Genomic DNA, 22,538 nt, shown 5'->3' with positions numbered 1-22,538 from the left:
ATTCTCTTCCATCAACCACTCCCAGCATGTTCTTCAACTTGTTGAAAACATCAGTTTTGAGGGGTTTTGTGAAAATGACTGCAGCCTGATCTTGTGTCTTGACAGAAACCAATTCAATGTCGTTATTCTTCACGTGCTCCCGAATAAAATGAAAACGAGTATCGATGTGCTTAGTCCTTTCATGTAACACGGTGGGTTCTTTGCCAATGCAATAGCAGATCTATTGTCAATATAGACCTTTGTAGGTTCTTCTTGCTGCACCTGAAGCTTTTTGAGAAGCTTCCTTAACCACATCGCATGACATACCGCACTTGATGCAGCTACATACTCGGCTTCACAAGTAGAAAGAGTAACTATAGGCTGTTTTTTCGAAAACCAAGTGAAAGCGGTTTCTCCCATGTGGAAAACAAATCCAGTAGTACTCTTTCGATCATCCAAATCACCACCCCAATCACTATCTGAAAAACCTTCAAGCTGAAAATCACTACAACTAGAATAGAACAATCCATGACTAGTCGTACCTTTGATGTACCGAAGGATTCTCTTGGCTGCTTGCATATGTGAGAACTTAGGTTCTTCCATATATCAACTGACTAGCCCAACACCATAGAGAATATCAGGTCTGGTGCAAGTAAGATACCGTAGGCTTCCAACCAAACTCTTGAAAGCACTAGGATCAACTTTTTCTCCATCGTCATACTTGGACAACTTATGGCCACAGTCCACGGGGGTAGAAACAGCTTGGTAGTTTTCCATCTTAAACTTCTTGAGGACCTCTCTTGCATATCCTTATTGATTGATAAATATTCCCTGATCCAGCTGCTTCACTTCTATGCCAAGAAAGTAAGACATGAGACCGATGTCTGTCATTTCGAACTCGTGAACCATGGACTCCTTAAACCCATTGAACATCTTGGGATTATTTCCCGTAATGATTAGGTCATCCACGTATAAGCAAACAAACAAAATATCTCCATCTGTAGTCCTCTTGGAACAAAGAGCACGTTCATATGGACATTTCTGAAAACCATTGCCTTCAAAGTATTGATTAATTCTGCTATTCCATGCCCTCGGAGCCTGTTTCAGTCCATACAAGGCCTTGTTCAATTTCATCACCTTGTCTTCATGACCCTTTCGAACATAACCCATTGGTTGCTCCACGTAGACCTCCTCTTGAAGGTAGCCGTTCAGAAAGGCAGATTTGACATCCATCTGTGCTATTTTTCATTTGTTTTGAGCTGCCAAGGAAATGATTAACCTTACGGTCTCCATACGAACAACAGGAGCAAATACTTCATCATAATCTATTCCGGGTCTTTGACTGTACCCTTTCGCAACCAATCTTGCCTTGTATCTCTCAACTTCTCCACTAGAATTCTTTTTTGCTTTGAACACCCATTTAACTCCAATTACCGTACCTTCTGTCCTCTTGGAAGCTCAACTAGCTCCCACGTATGATTCTTTTCAATTGACTTTATTTCTTCATCCATGGCTCCTTTCCATCTTTTGTCATGCACAGCTTCTTCAAAATCAATTGCTTCACTATCAGCAAATAAACAAAATAATGTAAATTCATCTCCTTCAATCTCGTCGGTCTCCTCATAAAGATCTTTTATATGTTTTCTGCCTCTTGGTCCCACGCTTGAGCTGGAATCTCCTTGAGAGAGGGGAGATCGTGGCTGAAAATGAGGAGTAATTGGAGTTTGTGGCTCATGGACTTCTTTGCCAACTTGCAGTTCCTCCACTTCACTTTCAAAGAAAGGGAGAAAATCATACTTCTCTTCTTTTGGAACATTCCAGTCCCATGAAGCTTCTTCATCAAACTCCACATCTCTACTAATGACCAGCTTCTTTGAGATCGGATCATATAGCTTATATCCTTTAGCTCGAGAATCATAGTCAATGAAGACATACTTAGCACTCTTGTCATCAAGCTTAGTTCTTTTCTGATTCGGTATATGTGCGTAAGCAATGCATCCAAAAACTCGTAGGTGATGAATGCTTGGCTTCATTCCACTCCACAATTCTTGTGGAGTCTTACGCCACACCTTCTTGGTTGGACTACGATTCAGCAAGTAGGTAGCACATTCAACGGCTTCTGCCCAGAATTGTCGAGGCATTTTCTTGCTATTTAACATACTCCTAGCCATGTTCATTATGGTACAATTTCTTCTTTCAGCCACACCATTTTGCTGTGGTGTATATGATGCAGTCAAAGGCCGCCGAATGCCATTATCTTCACAAAATTCTTCAAATTCCTTTGAAGTGAATTCGCCACCTCGGTCGGACCTTAAAGCAATCAATTCAGCTCCACTTTCTTTCTCAACAAGCAACTTGAATCTTTTAAATTTGGAGAACACTTCTGATTTTTCTTTCAAGAAATATGTCCATGTCTTGCGTGCAAAGTCCTCAACGAACACAAGAAAGTATCTATTATGACCAAGCGAAACGGGTTTGATTGGCTCGCAAACATCAGTATGCACCAATTCCAGGGGCTTCCTTGCTCTAAATGTAGCTTCTTGTGGAAAGCTCTTTCTTGGATGCTTACCAAGCAAGCAACCTTCGCATAAATGCCCCGGATTATCTATAGAAGGCAGTCCTTTCACCATGCATTTGTTAGACAACAACTTCAAGCCTTCAAAATTTAGATGCCCATACCTCATATGCCACAACCATGAGTTGTCTTTTTCACACACTTTCAAGCATTGCACAACCTCATTCTGTATTCGCAATTGAAACATCCTATTGCTTGTCATAGGAACTTGGCAGATTAATTTTCTGTCTTGATCTCTTATGGAGAGTTTGCAATCTTTCAAATGAATATCATAACCCTTCTCTAGAAGTTGCCCAAGACTTAGAATATCACTCTTCATATCTGGAACATATATAATAGACATCGGAAATGAATTGTTGATCTCCATTCTTCAAACGAAATGGAATTTTGCCTTTGCCTCTAACTGGCACCTTCGAGCCATTCCCAAATGTGACCGAACCACACACCAACTCATTAAGCTCCACAAACAGGTTCTTCTTTCCAGTCATGTGATTGCTTGCTGCCGTATCAAGATACCAATTACCTGGTTCATTGCTTCCTTCGCCTTGGTAGGTAAGTAACAAAGTGTGTTCAACCTCCGCATTCTCCTCAACAAAGTTAGCCGTTTCTGCAACATTGTCATTGCTTCTACACTCTGATGCATAATGGCCATACTTGTCACAATTGTAGCATTGGATATGAGCCTTACACTCCTTGGCTTCATGACCAAATTTGTTACAGGTGTAACATTGTTTCTGCGATTTGGCTCGAGACCTTTGAAAATTGCCTCTACCACGTCCTCTTGCGTTGTAAAAGTCCTTCCTTTCATCATGACCAGAGGTGTTAAAACCTTTTCCTCTTCCACGACCTCTTCCTTGCCCACGACCGCGTCCACGTCCTCTACCTCTCTGATTTTGGTTACTAGCTTCATCACGCTCTTTTGTCAATGAGAGCTTTGAGTGCATCACTTGCGCAAGAGATGATTCACGCGCTTTCTTCTTAAGAAGTCTCTCTTCATGAACTTTTAAAGATCCCATCAACTCATCAATCGTCATAATATCCAGATCTTTCTCTACTATATCCCACACATCTTGTGATCCCAGCAATGCTTTCATTTGGATGCTCCAGTTCTCGTAGTTCTCCTTTGTGAGACGAGGAAACTGAAATGGCATCATCCCATTAGCCATCTTTTCCACTGTGGCTCTGACACCACTATGTTGGAATTGAGGTGAGTTTCTGATTACTCACTAACAAACAAGAGCAGAGCACACAAACTAGAAACTCTCTGATTACTTAGAAACTTCACTGTATATAAAATGAAAGACTTACATATAGGGACTTAGAAACATCTAGATTCATGAATGACTCTTAGATTACTTAGGTACATTCATTTACTACTAGATACATGCACTCATTAATACTAGGTTCTAGAAGCAACTATACACTAAATTTGGTTTATTTTCCAACAATACAGGCACTTTGAATGACATCATATGCCTTTGTGTAGGACATAAACACCTCCATGCTAAGTCACACCAACACAATATGCATGTCGGTATCTAACATGTGTCCGACAGGGTGACCTATATAAAGTAGGAAACAAGGACACAGATAATTAAAAAGAGAAACATTACTACTCTTTAGTTGCACAACTAATTCTAGGGCTCAAGACCTTACAAAGCGCCACCTTACAAATAAAAATTGTGGTAGTGGCTATGTTAATTGATCATTTTCTTAGGCTTTAACTCTAGTTAGAAATCATATGTGTTTGGGTAGAAACTCGCCCAAACACACCAATAGTTTCGTAAGGGAGGTTTTGCAATGAACTGTTGAGACTGTACCTTCAATGGCTGCCTACGTATCCAAATCGTTCTCTGGAATCAAGTCACTCAAATGAACGTAGTTCTTTGTTTCAGAGAAATGGGGTATTTATAGGATAATAATGATAAATATTATTTCCTTTATTGCTACAAAATCTTCTATAATTATGTAAAGTCTTAATATGGAAGTATATCTTGCCAAATATATTTTCTAAATCTGAAACTGCTATATCTAGCTTATGATGCCATAATTTTGGGCAGACAGGCACACCATAAAATTGGGCAGGCAGGCACGCCATAAAATTGGGCAGGCAGGCACGCTATAATATTGGGCAGGCAGGCATGCCATAATATTGGGCAGGGTAAGCATGCCATAATTTTGGGCGGCGTTGGCACACTATGATTTTGGGCGGCGCTGGCATGCCATGATTTTGGGTAGTGCACATAGTAGTGGGTGACGCTATAACAGTAACCAACCCAACGCTGATTGTTTATAAGGGTGCAGATATGGTGGCACATACACCGCCCCCTCTTTGCCGGATGGAACTAGTTCCTTGTGGTGAAGAATAATAACAAAAACTGGTTCAAAAAGGATGCGACAGTGGAAGTTATAGACAGAGGTGAAGATTGTGAAAAGAAAGCAACCAAAGGTTGTTTGCTTGGCATGAATGCCTAAGGCTGTTTGTACGGCCATGAAATTGATCGTTGTTTTTGTTCATTGCTTAGTTCAGGCAACACCAGTGGTATGAAAACACTTCAATACTAATGAGATGGAGAAACTTTTGGGGGTTAAACATATTGCAGTTGCCCCCAATTGTTGGCATTTCACTGGAGAAACAACCATCTTCTACGGCAGTTGGATAGATATTCCAACTATTCAATGTCAACTAATGCTTACCCCCAGTTTTAAGTTGTGTATATATAAAATATTGGTGAAACTTGAGCTTTGTGGTGCATGGATTGCAAATGCAAACTCCACGACTTTGTGGCGCATGAAGAGAGGTGTTGCAAACGCAAACTCCATGACTTTTTGGTACATTGAGAGAGGTGTTGTAAACGCAAACTCTATGACTTGGTGATGCACGGACTTTTTGGTGCATGGAGAGAGATGTTGAAAATGCAAACTCCATGGCTTGGTGATGCACTGAGTAATGTGTTGCAAACGCAAACTCCATGACTTTTTGGTGCATGGAGAGAGATGTTGAAAATGCAAACTCCATGACTTGGTGATGCACGGAGTAAGGTGTTGCAAACGCAAACTCCATGACTTTTTGGTGCATGGAGAGAGGTGTTGAAAATGCAAACTCCACGACTTTTTGGTGCATGGAGAGAGGTGTTGAAAACACAAACTCCATGACTTTTTGGTGCATGGAGAGAGGTATTGAAAATGCAAACTCCATGACTTTTTGGTGCATGGAGAGAGGTATTGAAAACGCAAACTCCATGACTTTTTGACTTTTTGGTGCATAGAGAGAGGTATTAAAAATGCAAACTAACTGAATGAAAATAAAGAACTATGGAATAATGCATTTTATTGATGATTGATAATCTGAAAAACAAAAGAAAATTACTTCAAAGACCAGTTCTAAGGAACTGTCGACCCAAACTACTAATTGTCTGGCTTGATAAAAACACATCCTAATCCAGAGCCGAATTTGTTATGTGAGCCGTCCGTGTAAACCATCCATGAATCGGGTGATGGGGCCGTAAGATTTGTTGGGCCTTCCTCACCCCCAACTGTTGGCGCTTCACTAGAGATGCCTTCGTCTTGGTTGACTTCAGGGATGAAATCGTCGATAGGGAAATCTGCCATTTGGGATGCAAGTGCATGACCCTTTTCTGAAATGCGAGGTTCAAAATTGATGCTATAAGCACTTAAATAGATGTCCCATTCAGCGAGTCTACTTGATTCACGGGCACCGAAAAACTTTTTTAGAGGATATTCGTGTATACTTTGACCAGGTCTTCCTTGGAAATACAAAACACAGAGGAGTCGGCGGCATGAACCAACACTAGAGCAATTTTTCAATTCTCGAATATCTGCTTTCACCCTGTTAGTGTTTTACTAATGAAGAAGATCGGACGACCGTCTTCTCCATCGATGAAACGAGGATCGCTTCTTTACTCGCAATATCAGTAGCGGCCAAGTAAGCTCCAACAGTTGCCACACAGGTAATAATTTGCCAAGATTGGTGGCGAGACGGTAGTTCTTGATTGATTGAAAGACATTTTCACAATCATCATTCCACCTTGCTGAGTCTTTTAACGTCTGAAAGAAAGGACGACATCGGTCTGAGTACTTAGAGATGAAACGATTTCGTGCTGCTAAGTGCCCTATGAAGTGTTGAATCTCCTTTTTTGTTTTTGGAGAGGGCATGACTTGAATGGATCAGATCTGTTCTGGGTTAGCTTCGATGCCTCGATGAGTCATTAAATACCCTAGAAATTTCTCTAATACCAGTCCAAAAGCACATTTCAAAGGATTTAGCTGCATGTTGAATTCATCAATTCTGTTAAAAACTGATTGTAAGTCAGAGATGTGATCTTCACTGTGTTTGGATTTTACAACCATGTCATCAATATAAGCCTCCATTGTCTTGCCCAACATATCTCCGAATATGGTGTCGATCATCCTCTGGTACGTAGCCCCTACGTTTTTAAAACTGAAAGGCATAACTTGGTAACAAAAAATCCCTTGGTCAGTTATGAATGCAGTTGCTTCTTGGTCCTTCACAGCTAATGGGATCTGGTGGTAACCCGAATATGCATCCAGTAATGATAATTGTGGGGTAGCCAGACGTGGCATCCACCAATTCCAATATTTGTGGGAGAGGGTAGGGATGAATTGGGCAAGCTTTGTTAAGGTTCGTGAAATCAATGCACACTCTCATTTTACTCTCTTTCTTGGGTACTGCAACCACATTAGACAACCACTGCGGATATGAAATTGGTCGTATAAACTTAGTTGAGAGTAAACGATCAATTTCCTCTCTGACTTTGAGTTTTCTTTACGGGCCCATCGCTTTAGGCTTATGCGGCGGCTTGATGGTAGGATTAATGTCAAGTGTGTGGCATGCAACTTCTGAACTAATTCCTGGCATCTGTTCGACTGACCAAGCAAAAATCTTTTTGTTCTTTCTGAGGAGTGCTACCATTTCCTTTTGTTCATTTTCCGTCAGTTCTGCCGATATGAAAGTTGTTTCTCCGCCTAAATTCCCAATCTGAACTTCTAAGAGGCGGTCTATGGTCGGCGGTCCTTCATTTCTTGAACTAGCAGTGTAAATACTGTGTGGGATTGATTCTGATTTAGATACTTGTTGTTAATTACTGAGAATTGTATTTCCCCGCATATTCTATTGACGATATTCCTCCAAGACCTTTTCATGACAGCTGTGGGAAGCCATCTGGTTGCCGCGCACCTTACAAATTTTGTCAAGAGATGGGAACTTTATTGCCTGGTGAAATGTAGAGACTACTGCGCCCATGCTGTGGAGCCAGTCCCTTCCTAGGATTGCATTGTAAGGGGATTTGCAATTCATCAGAAAGAATTCAATGTCGATTGACTTGTCCATTAGTGTGGTGGGTAAAAGACTCTTCCCTCTTTGGGGTTGTTGTTGTTTTAAGTCAAACCCAATGATTGGATTATTTTCTGCAATAATTAAATTTTCGACAATACGCATGTTCTTGTAGCAACCTGCAAAAAACGACGACGAGAACTTCTAGTATCTATCATGATGCGCTGAACTCGCCATAATCCAACGAAAGCTGAGATGACGACAGCATCATAATGAGGATAATGGACGCCAATTAGATCTCTATCACTAAAACATAAGAGACCAAGCTCTGTAGTTTTTGAACGAATTCCTTCAACAAAATCAATGTTATTGACGTGATAAAATTCACGCAAGAAACTGAACTTAGCTCGTTGTTCACACTTTTGCCTTGCTCGTGAAATGTCATTGATTTTGGCATGACCAGCTAGTATGACATTGTGGCTAGTTATTGCTAAATTTTACTTCACAGTTTTTGAAAGGAAAAACTCGTCTAATTGCCCCTTGTCGACTAGTCTCTGTATTTTTCCCTTGAGGGATCTGCACTCTTCTGTTTCATGGCCAAAATCATTGTGGAAGTGACACCAAAGATTTTTGTCACGTTTAGACTTAGTGTGTTCAGGTAAGGGCATCGGAGGAAAAAGTAAGTTGCGTCCTTTGATCTTCTCATATATCGCATCATACTTGACATTTAATGGAGCGAGCTTTATTTCCTCATGAACTGTGTTAACCTTTTCAGAATTCTGTTGTTGCCCTTCCTATATGTTTTGCTTTACCTTCGTTTGAGTCTTTACTCCAAAAGTCTTTATCTCTAGAAGCTTTTGATCTAACATCTTCCTCCACATTAATGAACTGTTGCGTTCGTGCAAACAAATAGGACTTTGATTGTGGGGGGTCCCGTACAAGGGAGTTGTAGATTTCGTTTTTATCAAAATGAACTCCTTCCTTGAATGCATGAATGATTATTACGTCAGGGACATCGGTGACCTCTGCTTGTACTTGGAGGAAACGAATTACGAACTTTGTCAGTGCTTCATCCTTTTGCTGCTTGGTGTTAAGCAAGATGTTGACATCCTTAGGACGTGTCCAATTATGCTTAAACCGATCTGTGAACTGGTTTGCTAATTCCTGGAATGACGCGATAAATTGAGCTGGCAAGCTGGAAAGCCAACGTAGAGCTTCTCCTTTTAACGTAGACGGAAAAAGTTTGCATAAGAGGGGGTCATCTCTACGCCAGAGAATTAGCCTATTTTTAAACTCCATAATATGATCGTTCGGGTCACCTCCTGCTTCTTTGAACATAGGAAGTTCTGGCTGTTTGAATCCTTCCTGATGCTCTGCATTTTGTATATTTAGGGAAAATCTCCCGACGACATCTTTGTTCACTACAAGGTCTTTCCATCGTGCATCAGCGACACCCACATTGGTTATTGTTTTCTTGACAATGTCCTTGATTTGTTGTTCCGTGAATGGTGCGCCTGTGACTTCTAGATTTTTGATTTGAGGAGTAATTTCACCACGTTGCATCTCACGGTGTTGTCGCCCCCAACTATTGCTTGCTTCTATATTTGGCTGGTTCCTTGGGCTGCAAGACTTATGCCGATAAAAAAGGCTAAGCTGTCGAACTGGGGAGCCGCTTCTTTGGTGTCGTCGTACTCTAGGCTGACCTTTGTTAACCTGTCTGTATCGGTTTGCTGCATTCAAGCCATGTCTAAGGTCATGTTGCAATTCGTCTCTGAGGTCCTGATCTTGGCGTCCAGCATTGCGCCTTATGGTGGATGTTGTCCACCTTTTTGATGCGCTATGATCAACCTTCAATGACCTTGTCATGTTATGACCACTACTACGCCTAGTGTTGTTGGTATTACGAGATCTGGATCGCCTTCTTGAATGGGATGTATGTCTGCTTGACCTTGAGTGATTCTGATGATGCTTTCGAGGGGCGAGGCTCAATGGATGGGATGTACCGTAATTAAATTGTAGTCGGTTGAATACACTCCGGTTTTCACCAGATCTGGGGGCTCTTGTCGGTGTGGAAGATGCAGCATCGGCGTCATCCCTTTGTACTTACTTCCCTTTGTCCAGTTGCTTTTGTAAGTAGTTGTTATGTTCTTTCTCTCTTCTGAATCTCTGACGCAACACTTCTAAAGGCACATTTTCATCTCCTATCTCCATATTCTCTGAATCAGCTTTGTTTGCCTCTAGATCTTGAGAATGAGTTATTGGAGCCTGAAGTCGTGTACGTCTAGATCTGCGTTGCCGTGGCACTTGGAGGTTTGAAAGCTGAGCTTGCAGATCTGGAGCGACTGGTTGATTCATCAAGGTCTGACTAGTCGGAACTTCGGGATTGGGTAAGTTGTTTTCTTCTTCTTGTTGTAATCTTGCGTTCTTGCTCACTTGCTCACTTGCTATTTTTGCCATTACCAGATCTTGGAAGAAAGAACATGGACGAAGGTTCGTTGGTAAGAACCACAGACGGCGCCAATTATGTTTGGGTAGAAACTCGCCCAAACACACCAATGGTTTCGTAAGGGAGGTTGTTGCAATGAACTGTTGAGACTGTACCTTCAATGGTTGCCTACGTATCCAAATCGTTTTCTGGAATCAAGTCTCTTAAATGAACGTAGTTCTTTGTTTCAGAGGGATGGGATATTTATAGGATAATAATGATAAATATTATTTCCTTTATTGCTACAAAATCTTATGTAATTATGTAAAGTCTTAACATGGAAGCGTATCTTGCCAAATATATTTTCTAAATCTGAAACTGTTATATCTAGCTTATGATGCTATAATTTTGGGCAGACAGGCACGCCATAAAATTGGGCAAGCAGGCACGCCATAAAATTGGGCAGGGCAAGCATGCCATAATTTTGGGCGGCGCTGGCATGCTATGATTTTGGGCTGCGCTGGCATGCCATAATTTTGGGCAGCGCACATAGTAGTGGGTGGCGCTATAACAATACCCAACCCAATGCTAATTGTTTATAAGGGTGCAGATATGGTGGCACTGCACATACAATATGCTTGGCAGTGGTGTCTGTGTCTCTGACACATATTTTTTTAAGAATATTAAGTGGCCATGTTACTTAGCCTCCATGCAAAGGAAATACAGTTTTCTTTGAAATTTCCTCGTGTCATTAAAAGTAGAAGAAAAAGTATTCTTGGTAACAAGTAGGGTTTGATATAAACTACAGTTTTGAATAACCAACTCACCAAGATAAATAGAAAATATCCATAAATACCATCAATTTACACAAATGGGATTAAGTAAATATAAAGAGACTCACACATACAGGTTAAAAATGGAGCTATACCTTTTCAATCGCAAAAAAATTGAAAATAGTAATGTACTCTGCTATTCCATGTGCTTTTACAAGGTTGTCGACTCCAGTCTCTTTTTGTGTGTTTCCACTGAGGGTGGGGGTTGAGATTCATTTATTAGTTGCACAGGGAATAGTGGTTCACATTACATTCATTTCCTGCCCCAAATTGAAGCAGAATTCTTCCTTTTCTTCGCTTCTTCCTATGCGCTCTACGCTAATATGCTATGCATTCCTTTCCCAGGCCCTTCAACTTCAAAAGCAGACTCGTGGGAAAGAATGAGAAGCAATGACAGTTTGACACTCATTTTATTTTGATGAATCTACTAGCAAAAGTCAGTGGAGCTTGAAAAGCTGAAAGTATGGAACAAATAGCTTTTTGGTAGAGTGGAAGCTCAAAATGATAAACAAGGGTGCACAAGAGGTAAACCTTATACACGGACTTCATTTTATCCGCATACTAGCACTTTGGATGACATTCCATTCCTTGTGTTAAACATAAACACTCGCTGTAAAGGGCTTAAAATAAACTGACACATACAGATTAAAATGACACAGTCCCTCTTCAAGAGCAACAAATTTGAGAGTTGTTATGTACTCTGCGATTCAATGTGCTGTTAGAAGTTAGAACTGTGATCTATATGAGCTTGTCGCTTCCAGTCTCTTTAAGTGCGTTTCCGCTGAGGGTGGGGGTTCAGATTCATTTTCAAATGCGTTTGTAAGTGTGTCCCACATCTGTTCAGTCCCCCCTCTCCACAAGTTTGAGCTTTCCGCTTCAAACTGCTACGAGATTTACAATTGCTGTCGTTGAAGTACCACCAAGTGGGGGCAGTAATCCAAATAGGTGGAAAGGATTCTTTCTTCCCACGATTGCATGAATTTGGAATAAAACGGTTGCCATCCAAGCTGAAAACTCCCCAATCTTCGAAACTACAGGACCCTGGAGAAGGACTAAAATGACCCCATTCAGTCCAGATATTCGTAAAAAAATCATTAAAGAAATAGATGCAGTTGGGTATATCAACTCCTAACTCCTTGGCAGAAAAGGATCTTGAATCAGAAGTCCCAATAAACAGGACCCGATCCCCCAAGCTCTCCATCTTTGTCCAGACCATACGATCACGATGAACATCCAGCTTAAAAACCTCAAAAGTGCGAGTCACTCTACAAACACCCTCAAAGTCCTCAAAAAATCGACAGACGAGTAACACTTCCCCACACGACTCCACCAAATAAAGCCTCACAGGCTTCCAGGTAGGTCTCTCCGGCATTTCTATTCGTTGGTGATGGAGCTCAAGTGCACTAGCATCACTCGCAGCTTCACCCTGTTTCATTGCTGAAATAATACTTTTCACACCAACCATACTTATGTTAAAATCACGAGTGATAAAATAAAAATATCCATTGCAGCCGACCACATCAGTGGAGCCTAATAAGCCCTGCAGGCACTGTCTGTGCCATGTACGAACTCCTGGAGTCCAACATGCAATCGGTGTACCCACACCACCTAGGAGAAGGACCACATAGTTACCCTTATTTGGAGATGCTGAGAGTACCATTTTGCCATAATAATTTTTGCAATAATAATTCTCCATGGGCAGGACGACTTTGGTTTTTGAAAATGGGTTCCAAAAGAACATATCGGGTTTGAAGACATTCAGTTTGACCACTATCAACCAATCCTCGATGGATCCCCAAAGGTATCCCCCTAAGGCTTCAGGGACTTCTAAGTTCCAGACTTTGTTCTCTAGTACACTCAGGCATGCTCTTACCCCACTGTCATTTTGACCACGAAGCATTAGCCATGGCAACCCACGTTTACGGGTAGCTGAGACTTCTTCTGACATGACACGTCTCCAGGACTTGCAGACACTACCCATGGAAAGAGTAGAGAGTACAGGTAATTTTTTTGAAATGTGATTGACAATATCATCAGGAAGTCCTGCCCAATCAGGAAAGTGCTTTTTACATGCCTTCTTTCTCTTAATTTCCATTGCTTTCTTTTGCTTATCCTGCACAAGCGAAGAGCACATGAAGCCTTTGAATCTGTAATGTCTTGTCGAGCATATACTACTCTTGTTGATCTCGCAACACACACACACACATATATAGTGTTTACAAATCTGCAAACCGTAACATGCTAGAACAAGGAGTCCGAATTTGTGTCTGCAAAGGGTATTTCAGACTTTCCACAACTTTTAACTATTTTTACTTTTTTAGTTCGAAAATTCTCTCTTGGAGGGAATTGCCACTTTTGGCAAAGTCTGACCGATGCCCTCCGGCGGGAAAACATGGAAGATATGGGAAGCAAAGATCCAGTAGAATCTCAAGCTGCTCAAGTGGTGGTGGCAGATCAGGTAGCTTTGCAGCCACAACACCCTAGCTCCTCTGGAGAAAGATCTTGGAGCAGCACAAGTGAGAACACTAGACTCCAACCTAATCTTAAAAAAGTTTATCCCAAGTTTATCAACAACATTGCAGAAGTCCCTCTTGAGAAAATAGAGGAAGGGGTAAATTTTTGGTCGGTTTCTTTGTCGAAAAGAGATTATCATATCCTTTTGTTAAGGAGGCTGTGAACAATCAACATGATCGTCGACCAGGGCCGGCTCTGAGATTGTGGGGGCCCAACGCAAATTCTTAAAAAGAAACTAAATAGCCTATTATTTATGCTACAAAAATATTTTAAATGCCTAATAAGCATCCAAAATTATTTAGTGTAGTTGGTTGCTATTCTAATTTTTTCTATCTGTGAGTATTTTTGTATCCAGATCATTTGATATATAGTAGATAAACCCCGGACCCAATCACTGAATGGGGGCCTTATTATTGGGTTTTGATTCGGGGCCCTAGGCGGCCGCCTAGTTGGCCTTGCCCCAGAGCCGCCCTGGTCGACAAGGATCTAATTTTATTCCAAATCCTACCTATATTAATATCCGTTTCTCCCAAGATGCTCATAGTGAGCCGCAAAGTTTTTAAAATAGTCCCTATTTGAAAAATAATTACTTGCCTTCTTACCAAACTAACCCCTCGAATTTGGCTTCGCTTCTAATTTAATATAAATTAAAATTGTCCTTTCATGTGTTATGCTAAAACAAAAAACAAAGCTACGCATTATTTCATTATTTCAAATGTACACATGGGATTAAAAAAAACAAATTCTAAAAAACAATGGATTAGTTAATTGATATGTATTAGCATTATTTCATTATTTCAAATGTACGCATGGGATAAAAAAAAACAAATTCTAAAAAACAATGGATTAGTTAATTGATATGTATTAGTTATTGGATATAGATATGGATCACATCAGCAAAGTTTTTAAAATAATCCCTATTTGAAAAATAATTACTTGCCTTCTTACCAAACTAACCCTGAATTTGGCCTGCTCTCTAATTTAATATAAATTAAAATTGTCCTTTCATGTGTTATGCTAAAACAAAAAACAAAGCTACGCCTTATTTCATTATTTCAAATGTACGCATGGGATTAAAAAAAAACAAATTCTAAAAAACAAAAACAATGAATTAGTTAATTGATATGTATTAGCATTATTTCATTATTTCAAATGTACGCATGAGATAAAAAAACAAATTCTAAAAAACAATGGATTAGTTAATTGATATGTATTAGTTATTGGATATGGATATGGATATGTATTAGTTAATAGATATGGATATGGATTACTTATTGGATATGGATATGTTAAACTTCCAAGTGCTTCCCTTAAATATAGGCCCAGACATGATGGGTTTAAGAATAACGTACAGGTCGGGCTGCATGGCTAGTTCTTCAATGAAGATGATAAACAATTGGTGATAGATCATGGCCCCCTTTACTAGCAGGTAGGACATTTGTAGTGAGAGCTTGGTCCGCTGCTGTAGAAAATCATAGAAACAGGTTCACTGCCTTACCCATTTGGGTAAAGATGGATCTACCAAAGCAGCTCTGGACCAAAAACGGGATAGATTTTGTATCGAGCATACTATGCATGGATGAGGCAACTTCAAACCTACGAGAATCACTTACGCACGAGCATGGTGGTGGATACTAAATTCAACTTTCCTACTCATATAACAGTGGATCTAAGTGAGGGAAATATAGTTGATATTGGTCTTGATTATGATTGGATACCAGAGCAGTGTACTACTTGTAAGATATTTGGACATTCTGATGCCAAATGTCACAAGAACAAAGCTAAGGCAGCAGAAATACAGCCCACTCAAGCATTTAAACCAGCAAAACCTCATCAGAAAATACAACAGCAGAGGTGGACTCCAAAGAAAATGGTTCAGCAAGGCCAAACTAGTTGCCTGAGAGATGACACTGGTGCTCCGATTGCAAACGGGCACAGTGAAGATTCACCAGTTCTTATAACAGATGACCCCCAATCTGTGAATAATATCTCTTCCAGGACAGCAAGTGAACCCATAGAAGAGAGGCATGAAATTGGCCAGAGACAAGAAGTAGAATAGAGACCACTAGAACCAGCTGAAGAAATACTTATAGAGTCACAAATAGTTGTGCATGAGGAAGTACGGGCAGCAAACAGGTTTGAGGTTTTAAGCTCCAACGACGATGACACAATGCAAGACGCAGAGGAGACACCCTTGAACAACATGGAACTAATTCCATACATGGGGAACACATGCAAGGACATTGAAGTGCATCAGGATGATACTTTCAAGGAAGTTCGAACTAATTTTGATCCTCAAGAAATGGTGCCCTATATCATAGAAGGTGAAGACGATTTGCCACTAGAAGAACTTGAGGAGAGAAACACTTTCAGTATCAAAAGGGGGCAGTTCCAGCAGGAGCAGGGCTACAGTGCAAGTGAAGAAGAATTCGAAAAGGAATACTTTTCAGATCACATTCCAGGCACTGATGAAGAACAAGAAACGTTAATGGCTGGCATGATTGCAACTCCACCTGTGAAAGGTTATTGTGTAAAGACAAAGAAACTCTCTGAACTAAGTGAGGTAACATTGGCACGGACACGCCTGTCGGTGTCAGACACGGATATGGGTGTCGGATACGGCGAGCTGTTGGAGATCGACATGGGTACACGGATAGGTTTAATTAATTTATTTATTAAATTAGAAGTTTTTTCAAGGTTCATAAATAGAAATTGCCATGCCCATGTAACCTAGGAACTAACTGATTTGCACAACGGAAATCAGAAAGCTAAAAAGAAGAGAACCAAAGGGAAGCCCAAAGGGGCAGGTAAGAATCACTCCTAATCTTTAATGACGATGATGAATAAAATTGGGGACTTAATTTACCTTCAAAAGCACATGAGGTAAATAAGATTAGGAAAGAGAATAATTTATGCCTTTTTGGCCTTTTAGAAACTAAAGTAAAAAAGGAGAATTTCGATTTCATTAGAAATATATGCTGCCCTGGATGGAAATTTCATGATAACTACAATAGTGATTCTAGTGGGAGGGTTTGGTTATGGCTGGGACCCTTGTTTTTTGGATGTAGTAAAGCTAGCCGAGAGTAGGCAGTATATACATGTATCTGTGAAAATTCTTTCTACAGACAATGTGTTTGAGCTCTCAGTCATCTATGCTAGCAATGATCCGAATGGAAGGAAGGTTCTTTGGAACACTCTCAGAAGTATGCAGAACACTTTTGCAAAGCCATGGTGCATAATGGGGGATTTTAATAATGTTTTGTACACTAATGAACGAGTGGGTTGTGACGCTGTTCATCCAAAGGAAGTAGAAGACTTTATGGACTGTTTAGTCACTACAGGTTTAGCAGACATGAAATTTTCTGGGCTTTTCTACACACGGACAAACAATGCAGCAGGAATTCACAGAAAAATGTCAAAAATCGATAGAGTACTTGTAAATGCTGCTTGGAACAATCTCTATATGACTGAAGCCATATTCTCTCCTCCTGGCATTTCAGATCACTCTCTCATGTTGGTAAGCTGGTATAATTCCATGAAAGTGCATTTTCCTTTTAGATTTTGCAACATTTGGTTCATGCATCCTTCTTTCCATGAGTTGATTAAATCTGTCTGGGACAAGCAACACTATGGAACCCCAGTATACATTCTTTCTTCGAAGCTTACAGAATTGAAGAAGACTTTTAAAGGATGGTCCAAATGCAAATTCTCACGATTTTATGACAGAGTTAAAGAAGCAAGGGAAGACATGTATAATCTACAGGTACAGATTTAGGCAGATCCACACAACTCAACACTTGCACAGTTTGAAAAGGAAGCAAGGGGAAGATACATAGAACTTTTTAAGATGGAACAGGTGGATCTTAAACAGAAGACTGATTGTGACTGGTTGGAGTTCGGAGATAGATGCAATGCTTATTTCTTTAATGTCATAAAAGAAAGAAAGGGCAGAAACTGCATTTGGTCAATTGTAAATGAACAAGGTGACAGACTCAGTGATTCTTCTCAAGTCTCGGCAGAATTTCTAGCATACTATACACTTCTCCTGGGTCAACAAGACACTAATATAGCTGAAGAAGTTTTCTACCAACAGCTTGAGGTCAAAGAAGCTTTATTTGAACAAGATGATAACAAGACACCTGGACCCGATGGGTATAATGTTTTTTTCTTCAAAAAGTGTTGGCGTATTGTAGGAGCTGGCTTCACAAAGGCCATCAAGTATATGTTCTTACACTCTACTATTCCTAGATGCATAAATTCCACTTTTATTATCTGATTCCTAAAGTGAAAACCCCTTCTACAGTAGGAGAGTATAGACCTATTGCATGCACAAATGTAATCTATAAATGCATAGCTAAGGTTATTACTAACAGACTAAAGCATGTTATACATGACTTGGTGGCTCCTAGCTAATCTGCTTTTGTCCCAGAAAGAACCATTCAAGACAATCTCTTACTTGCTCACGAGCTATTAAGAAGTTACTCACGACAACATGGTATTTCCAGATGTACTGTAAAAGTGGATCTTCAGAAGGCTTTCGATTATGTCAACTGGGGAGCTATCACCTACATGCTGGATAGATTGGGATTCCCAAGAGAGCTAAAGAAATAGATTCTCGTGTGCTGCACTACCCCTTACTACTCACTTATATTCAATTGAGAGCCCTTGGGCTTCTTCCAAGGTAAAAGGGGGTTAAGGCAGGGTGACCCCATGTCACCATATCTTTTTGTACTGGTAATGGAGATTCTAAGTTCCTTACTCCAAAAAGGACTTAGAAACAAAGCTATTCAAACGCATCCCTCATGCAAGAGAACTCAAGTTTCACATCTATATGCTTTGCGGATGATATCTTAATCTTCATTAAAGGAAATGAGTAGTATTCTTGCACTGAAAGCTATTCTCGAAGAGTTCTCAATGGCAACAGGGATGAAACTTAACCTAAGCAAATCAACTCTTATAGCAGGAGGACTCTCACATGATGAAAGCACTCACTTCACTCAGCTCATGAGGATGCAGCTTGTAACTCCACCCATCAAATACTTGGGATTGCCGCTTGTCTCAGCTAGGATAAGTATCAAAGACTGCCTACCTTTGGTGGAACGAACAACTGCAAGAATTGAAAATTAGAAGAACAGAGCTTTGAGTCATGCTGGAAGGTTACAACTTATAATCTCAATCTAAGCAACCTTTCACATTTATTGGGCCAATACCTTTATACTTCCAAAAGGAGTGCTTCTTATGGTATCAAAGATTTGCATCAAATTTTTGTGGAGTGGCCCTCAGATGGAAAACAAAATGCATCAGTCTAATAGAGAGAACCTTCTCAATCCTAAACTTGAGGGTGGGCTTGGGATTCAAGATCCTATTATTTGGAATAGAGCAGCATATTGTGGTCTCATATACAAGATTTCTTGTAAAGACTCGGGTCTTTGGATCACTTGGACATGGGCAGAACATATCAAAGACAAATGCTTATGGACTATGACTATTCCGAGAGACTGCTCTTGGACTTGGAGATGCATTCTCAATAATAGAAAACATGCCATCAAGTTAATCAAATATAGCATTTCAACCGGAGACCAAACTTTATTGTGGCATGATCCATGGTGCATCGAGGACTCACTCATTAATTCAGAAGAGGCCAGAAATCTTATAGATTTACCCTTAGATGCAAAGGTTAGTTCTCTAATCTCCAATGGATACTGTAATCAGGTAGTACATGATTTACCCGATAGTGATATGAAGAAAATAATTCTAGCCACAGATATAAACACTCATTTGCCCGAAGATAGGGTTATTTGGCTCAATTCTCCTTCAGGAACATTTTCATCTAAAACTGTTTATCAAGCACTTAGAATGAAAAGCGGTCAACCTAACTGGTGCAAGATGGTGTGGGAAAAATTGGTGCTACCCAAGCACTCTTTCAATAGTTGGCAATTGTTCTCAGGTAGCCTTCCTACACAAGATAAACTCATGCATAAAAATGTCCTTACCAGCTCAAAGTGTTGCTTTTGTAATCTTGAAAGGGAGAACTCGAAACACTTGTACTTCGACTGTATGTATATATACAAGTAAGGTTTGGGCAAAAGTCAAACAAATGGTTGGTTTGGGGAATTTTGTCAAATCCTCAAATGGAGAATGGTGTGACCTCATTAACTTGTGCAGAAAAAAGACTCCCAAGGCAGAAGTTTATAAGGTCTATGCATGTGCAACTATTGGCTATATATGGATGGAGAGAAATGGTAGAAGATTTCAGAACAAATCAAAATCTTGGGATCAACTAGCTTACTCTATTATTAAGGGCATGAAGATCTATCTGGGCATTAAAATAGTCTCGATGCCTGATGTTGGAGATATAAAGGCCCTTTTGATCAGACTTGGCATAGATATTCAATACAAGAACATGACTCCCCTCAACTGCAAATGGAAGCTACCCCCACTAGATTCATCAAGTTAAATACTGACGGTTCCATGACTGATCAGTATGTTGGCTATGGTGGTATAGCAGTACACCATAATGGAATTGTGATATTCACATTCACTGGAGGTGGAAACAAAAGATCGGTATTATACCAAGAGCTCATGGCAATCGCAGTCGGTCTGCAATTATGTCAACAACACGGCTTCAACAATATTTCGGTGTGTTTAGATTCACAAGGGTATATCCGTATCTTAACAGGTCAGGAGAATGCCCCATGGTACTGCAGCAACCTTGGGGCAGCCATAAAGCACACAAGCAATGCCAGAGATTGCGAGGAGGTAACATACACACATGTGTACCGAGAAGTGAACAAGAGTGCTGATCATTTAGCAAGACTTTCTTTACATGTTGATGAGAGTTTTATCTGTAATGGTCCTCCTCTCAATAGTGTGTTAACTTAGATAAACACAAATGATGTAAGAGGAGAAGTTTATGTAAGATTATAATCTTCTAGGGTCTATCTAACCCTATTAATTATTTTCAAAAAAAAAATAAAATAAAGAATATATCCAGAAAACCAAAAAGGATGCTAAGATTTTCTCCCCAAGACATGCGTACTTCTCTCTCCACTTCCCTCCAACGAGTTTCTTCTTCCTCTATCCCTCGTCTTTCTCAACTCGTTCTATCCTTCCTCATATAAACAAAATATCAAATAATAATAATAATAATAATAATCTAAATAGAACATAGAGTATGCGTATTTTGAGGGGAAAATACTTATTAGACCAGAGAGACGTAGTTATATTGATTCTCATTTAATGAGCATTGTATTCGGAGTCAACAACTTCAAATTGTCATTATAACAAGACTTCAAAAAAATTTAAAAAAAATACAGAGAAGAAGAGACATTTATTGAAGTTTTGAAGTGACCGTGTGCTATGGCAATAGTACTCTAAAATTTTCAACATGCCACACGGATATAAATGCTTATCGTATCTCGTTTCCAAGCCATTCAAGTGTTCAATTAAACCAAATAAAAAAAATATGGAAATAAAACTAATTATAACTACTGTAATTTAATAATACAAGAAAAAAATCCCCCATATATTTAATTTTGGTTATAGCATTTTTTTTTTTTTTTGGTATCATACATAAGTAGGATTTACTAAAAACAATTATATGAAAAAAAAAAAAAAAAAAAAAAAAAAAAGTAGAGAAGACGATGAGGGATGGAGGGAGAGAACGGAAGTTGGAGAGAGAGAGAGCGTCAGCATGTTTTTTTTTGGGAGAAAATCTTTGCAAGAATCGTTATTTCCTTTTTCAGTTTTTTGAAGGGTGATCTTGGACACACCAGTAAAAACACTCCCATACCCTAACTTTAAAATAAATAAATAAAATTGTTTTAGATACATTTATGTTATCTCAATTATCATTTTTTTTATTAGGCTTACCCAAGACAAAACAATTCATTTATTAGAATATATACTAAGGACCCAATACTTAATCGTAGAATAAGTTTTTCACTTGTAACTGAAAAAGAATAAGAACATGTTCGTCCTTTTCTATTAAAAAAGATAATATTGATTTCTTCTCCAATAACTTCTTCTTTAACAACATTTCTCTCACTAATAAATATGAAAGTACTCACTTTTAATTTGAATCAACCATACCAAAGTAATGGGGATGAATACCATCCTAATGACGATGAGGGAAAAAAAATAAAAATCAAATTTTGACGAATGGGGAAAGAAGAAAATTGCTAGGAAAAAAAAAGTATTTTTTATTTTTTATTTTGCATTTATTGGAAATACCCCAAATTAATTTGGAAGATATTATTGGATTGAGGCGGTTGTTGGGGTACGACAAAAACTTTAGTTAGTTATGGGGTACAGGAGTGTTTTTATGAGTGTGTCCAAGATCACCCTTTTAAATATATTGTTTTATTTAGTTTCTCTAAAAAAATAATAATAAATAGTTTTAGTTATACACGTGGGCTCCTTGTAGCACTAGTAGATTTCACCAGCCAAGTATGCTGGTGAACAAATTCGGACTCTAGAACAAGTATATGCGTTTTGGGAAGCGGTGAAGGGGATTGTTATATACACCTACCAATCATCTCAAAACAGACCCCACTTTAAAAAATTAAAATACCAGACATGTCCCCAAATATCCTCCTAGGGCAGACTCTAGACTATCCTCTTTAGTTTTGGATAGTTGATATGAACTGTTTAGTTGGTCATAATTGGTCAACTTTTAGTAATGAACTAAATTCTGGTCAACATTTGGTGTCAAAATATTGATTTTAAGACAATAATTCGAAAATCATTACAAACTATATACTGTTTAAGTAAATTCATTAAAATTTGGTCAAAGGTATAAAGTTCATAATTTAAGGTTTTGTACTATGTATAGATGCAAATAAAATTAAATTGGAATAACATTTTTTATTTATTTCAAAATTTATTATTAAATTTCGG

General features: G+C 39.3%; 2 protein-coding genes across 2 annotated transcripts; both read left to right on the top strand.

The window, feature by feature from the left end:
* Nucleotides 1–15,810: 15,810 nt before the first annotated feature.
* LOC147490869 (uncharacterized) lies at nucleotides 15,811–18,767 on the top strand. Its single transcript, XM_086567128.1, has 5 exons — nucleotides 15,811–16,285; nucleotides 16,709–17,403; nucleotides 17,446–17,792; nucleotides 17,834–17,858; nucleotides 18,507–18,767. Exons 1-5 carry the CDS (start codon nucleotides 15,811–15,813, stop codon nucleotides 18,765–18,767), a joined length of 1,803 nt encoding a protein of 600 aa, XP_086423254.1.
* A 1,344-nt stretch (nucleotides 18,768–20,111) lies between these two features.
* LOC147490868 (uncharacterized) lies at nucleotides 20,112–20,522 on the top strand. The gene has a single exon (XM_086567127.1). The coding sequence runs from the start codon at nucleotides 20,112–20,114 to the stop codon at nucleotides 20,520–20,522; it is 411 nt and encodes a 136-aa protein (XP_086423253.1).
* Nucleotides 20,523–22,538: the final 2,016 nt, after the last annotated feature.

The sequence above is a fragment of the Coptis chinensis genome, chromosome 6, assembly GCF_015680905.1.
Source record: "Coptis chinensis isolate HL-2020 chromosome 6, ASM1568090v1, whole genome shotgun sequence".
Lineage (NCBI taxonomy): Eukaryota > Viridiplantae > Streptophyta > Magnoliopsida > Ranunculales > Ranunculaceae > Coptis > Coptis chinensis.
This window is presented reverse-complemented; position numbering and strand designations above follow the sequence as displayed.

Coding starts and splice junctions, on each gene's coding strand:
- LOC147490869 (XM_086567128.1), top strand. CDS start 15,811: ATGCAAGACGCAGAGGAGACACCCTTGAACAACATGGAACTAATTCCA. Junction 17,404..17,445: donor AAGACATGTATAATCTACAG/GTACAGATTTAG, acceptor ACACTTGCACAG/TTTGAAAAGGAAGCAAGGGG. Junction 17,859..18,506: donor GGCTTCACAAAGGCCATCAA/GTATATGTTCTT, acceptor TCTTCATTAAAG/GAAATGAGTAGTATTCTTGC.
- LOC147490868 (XM_086567127.1), top strand. CDS start 20,112: ATGACTGATCAGTATGTTGGCTATGGTGGTATAGCAGTACACCATAAT.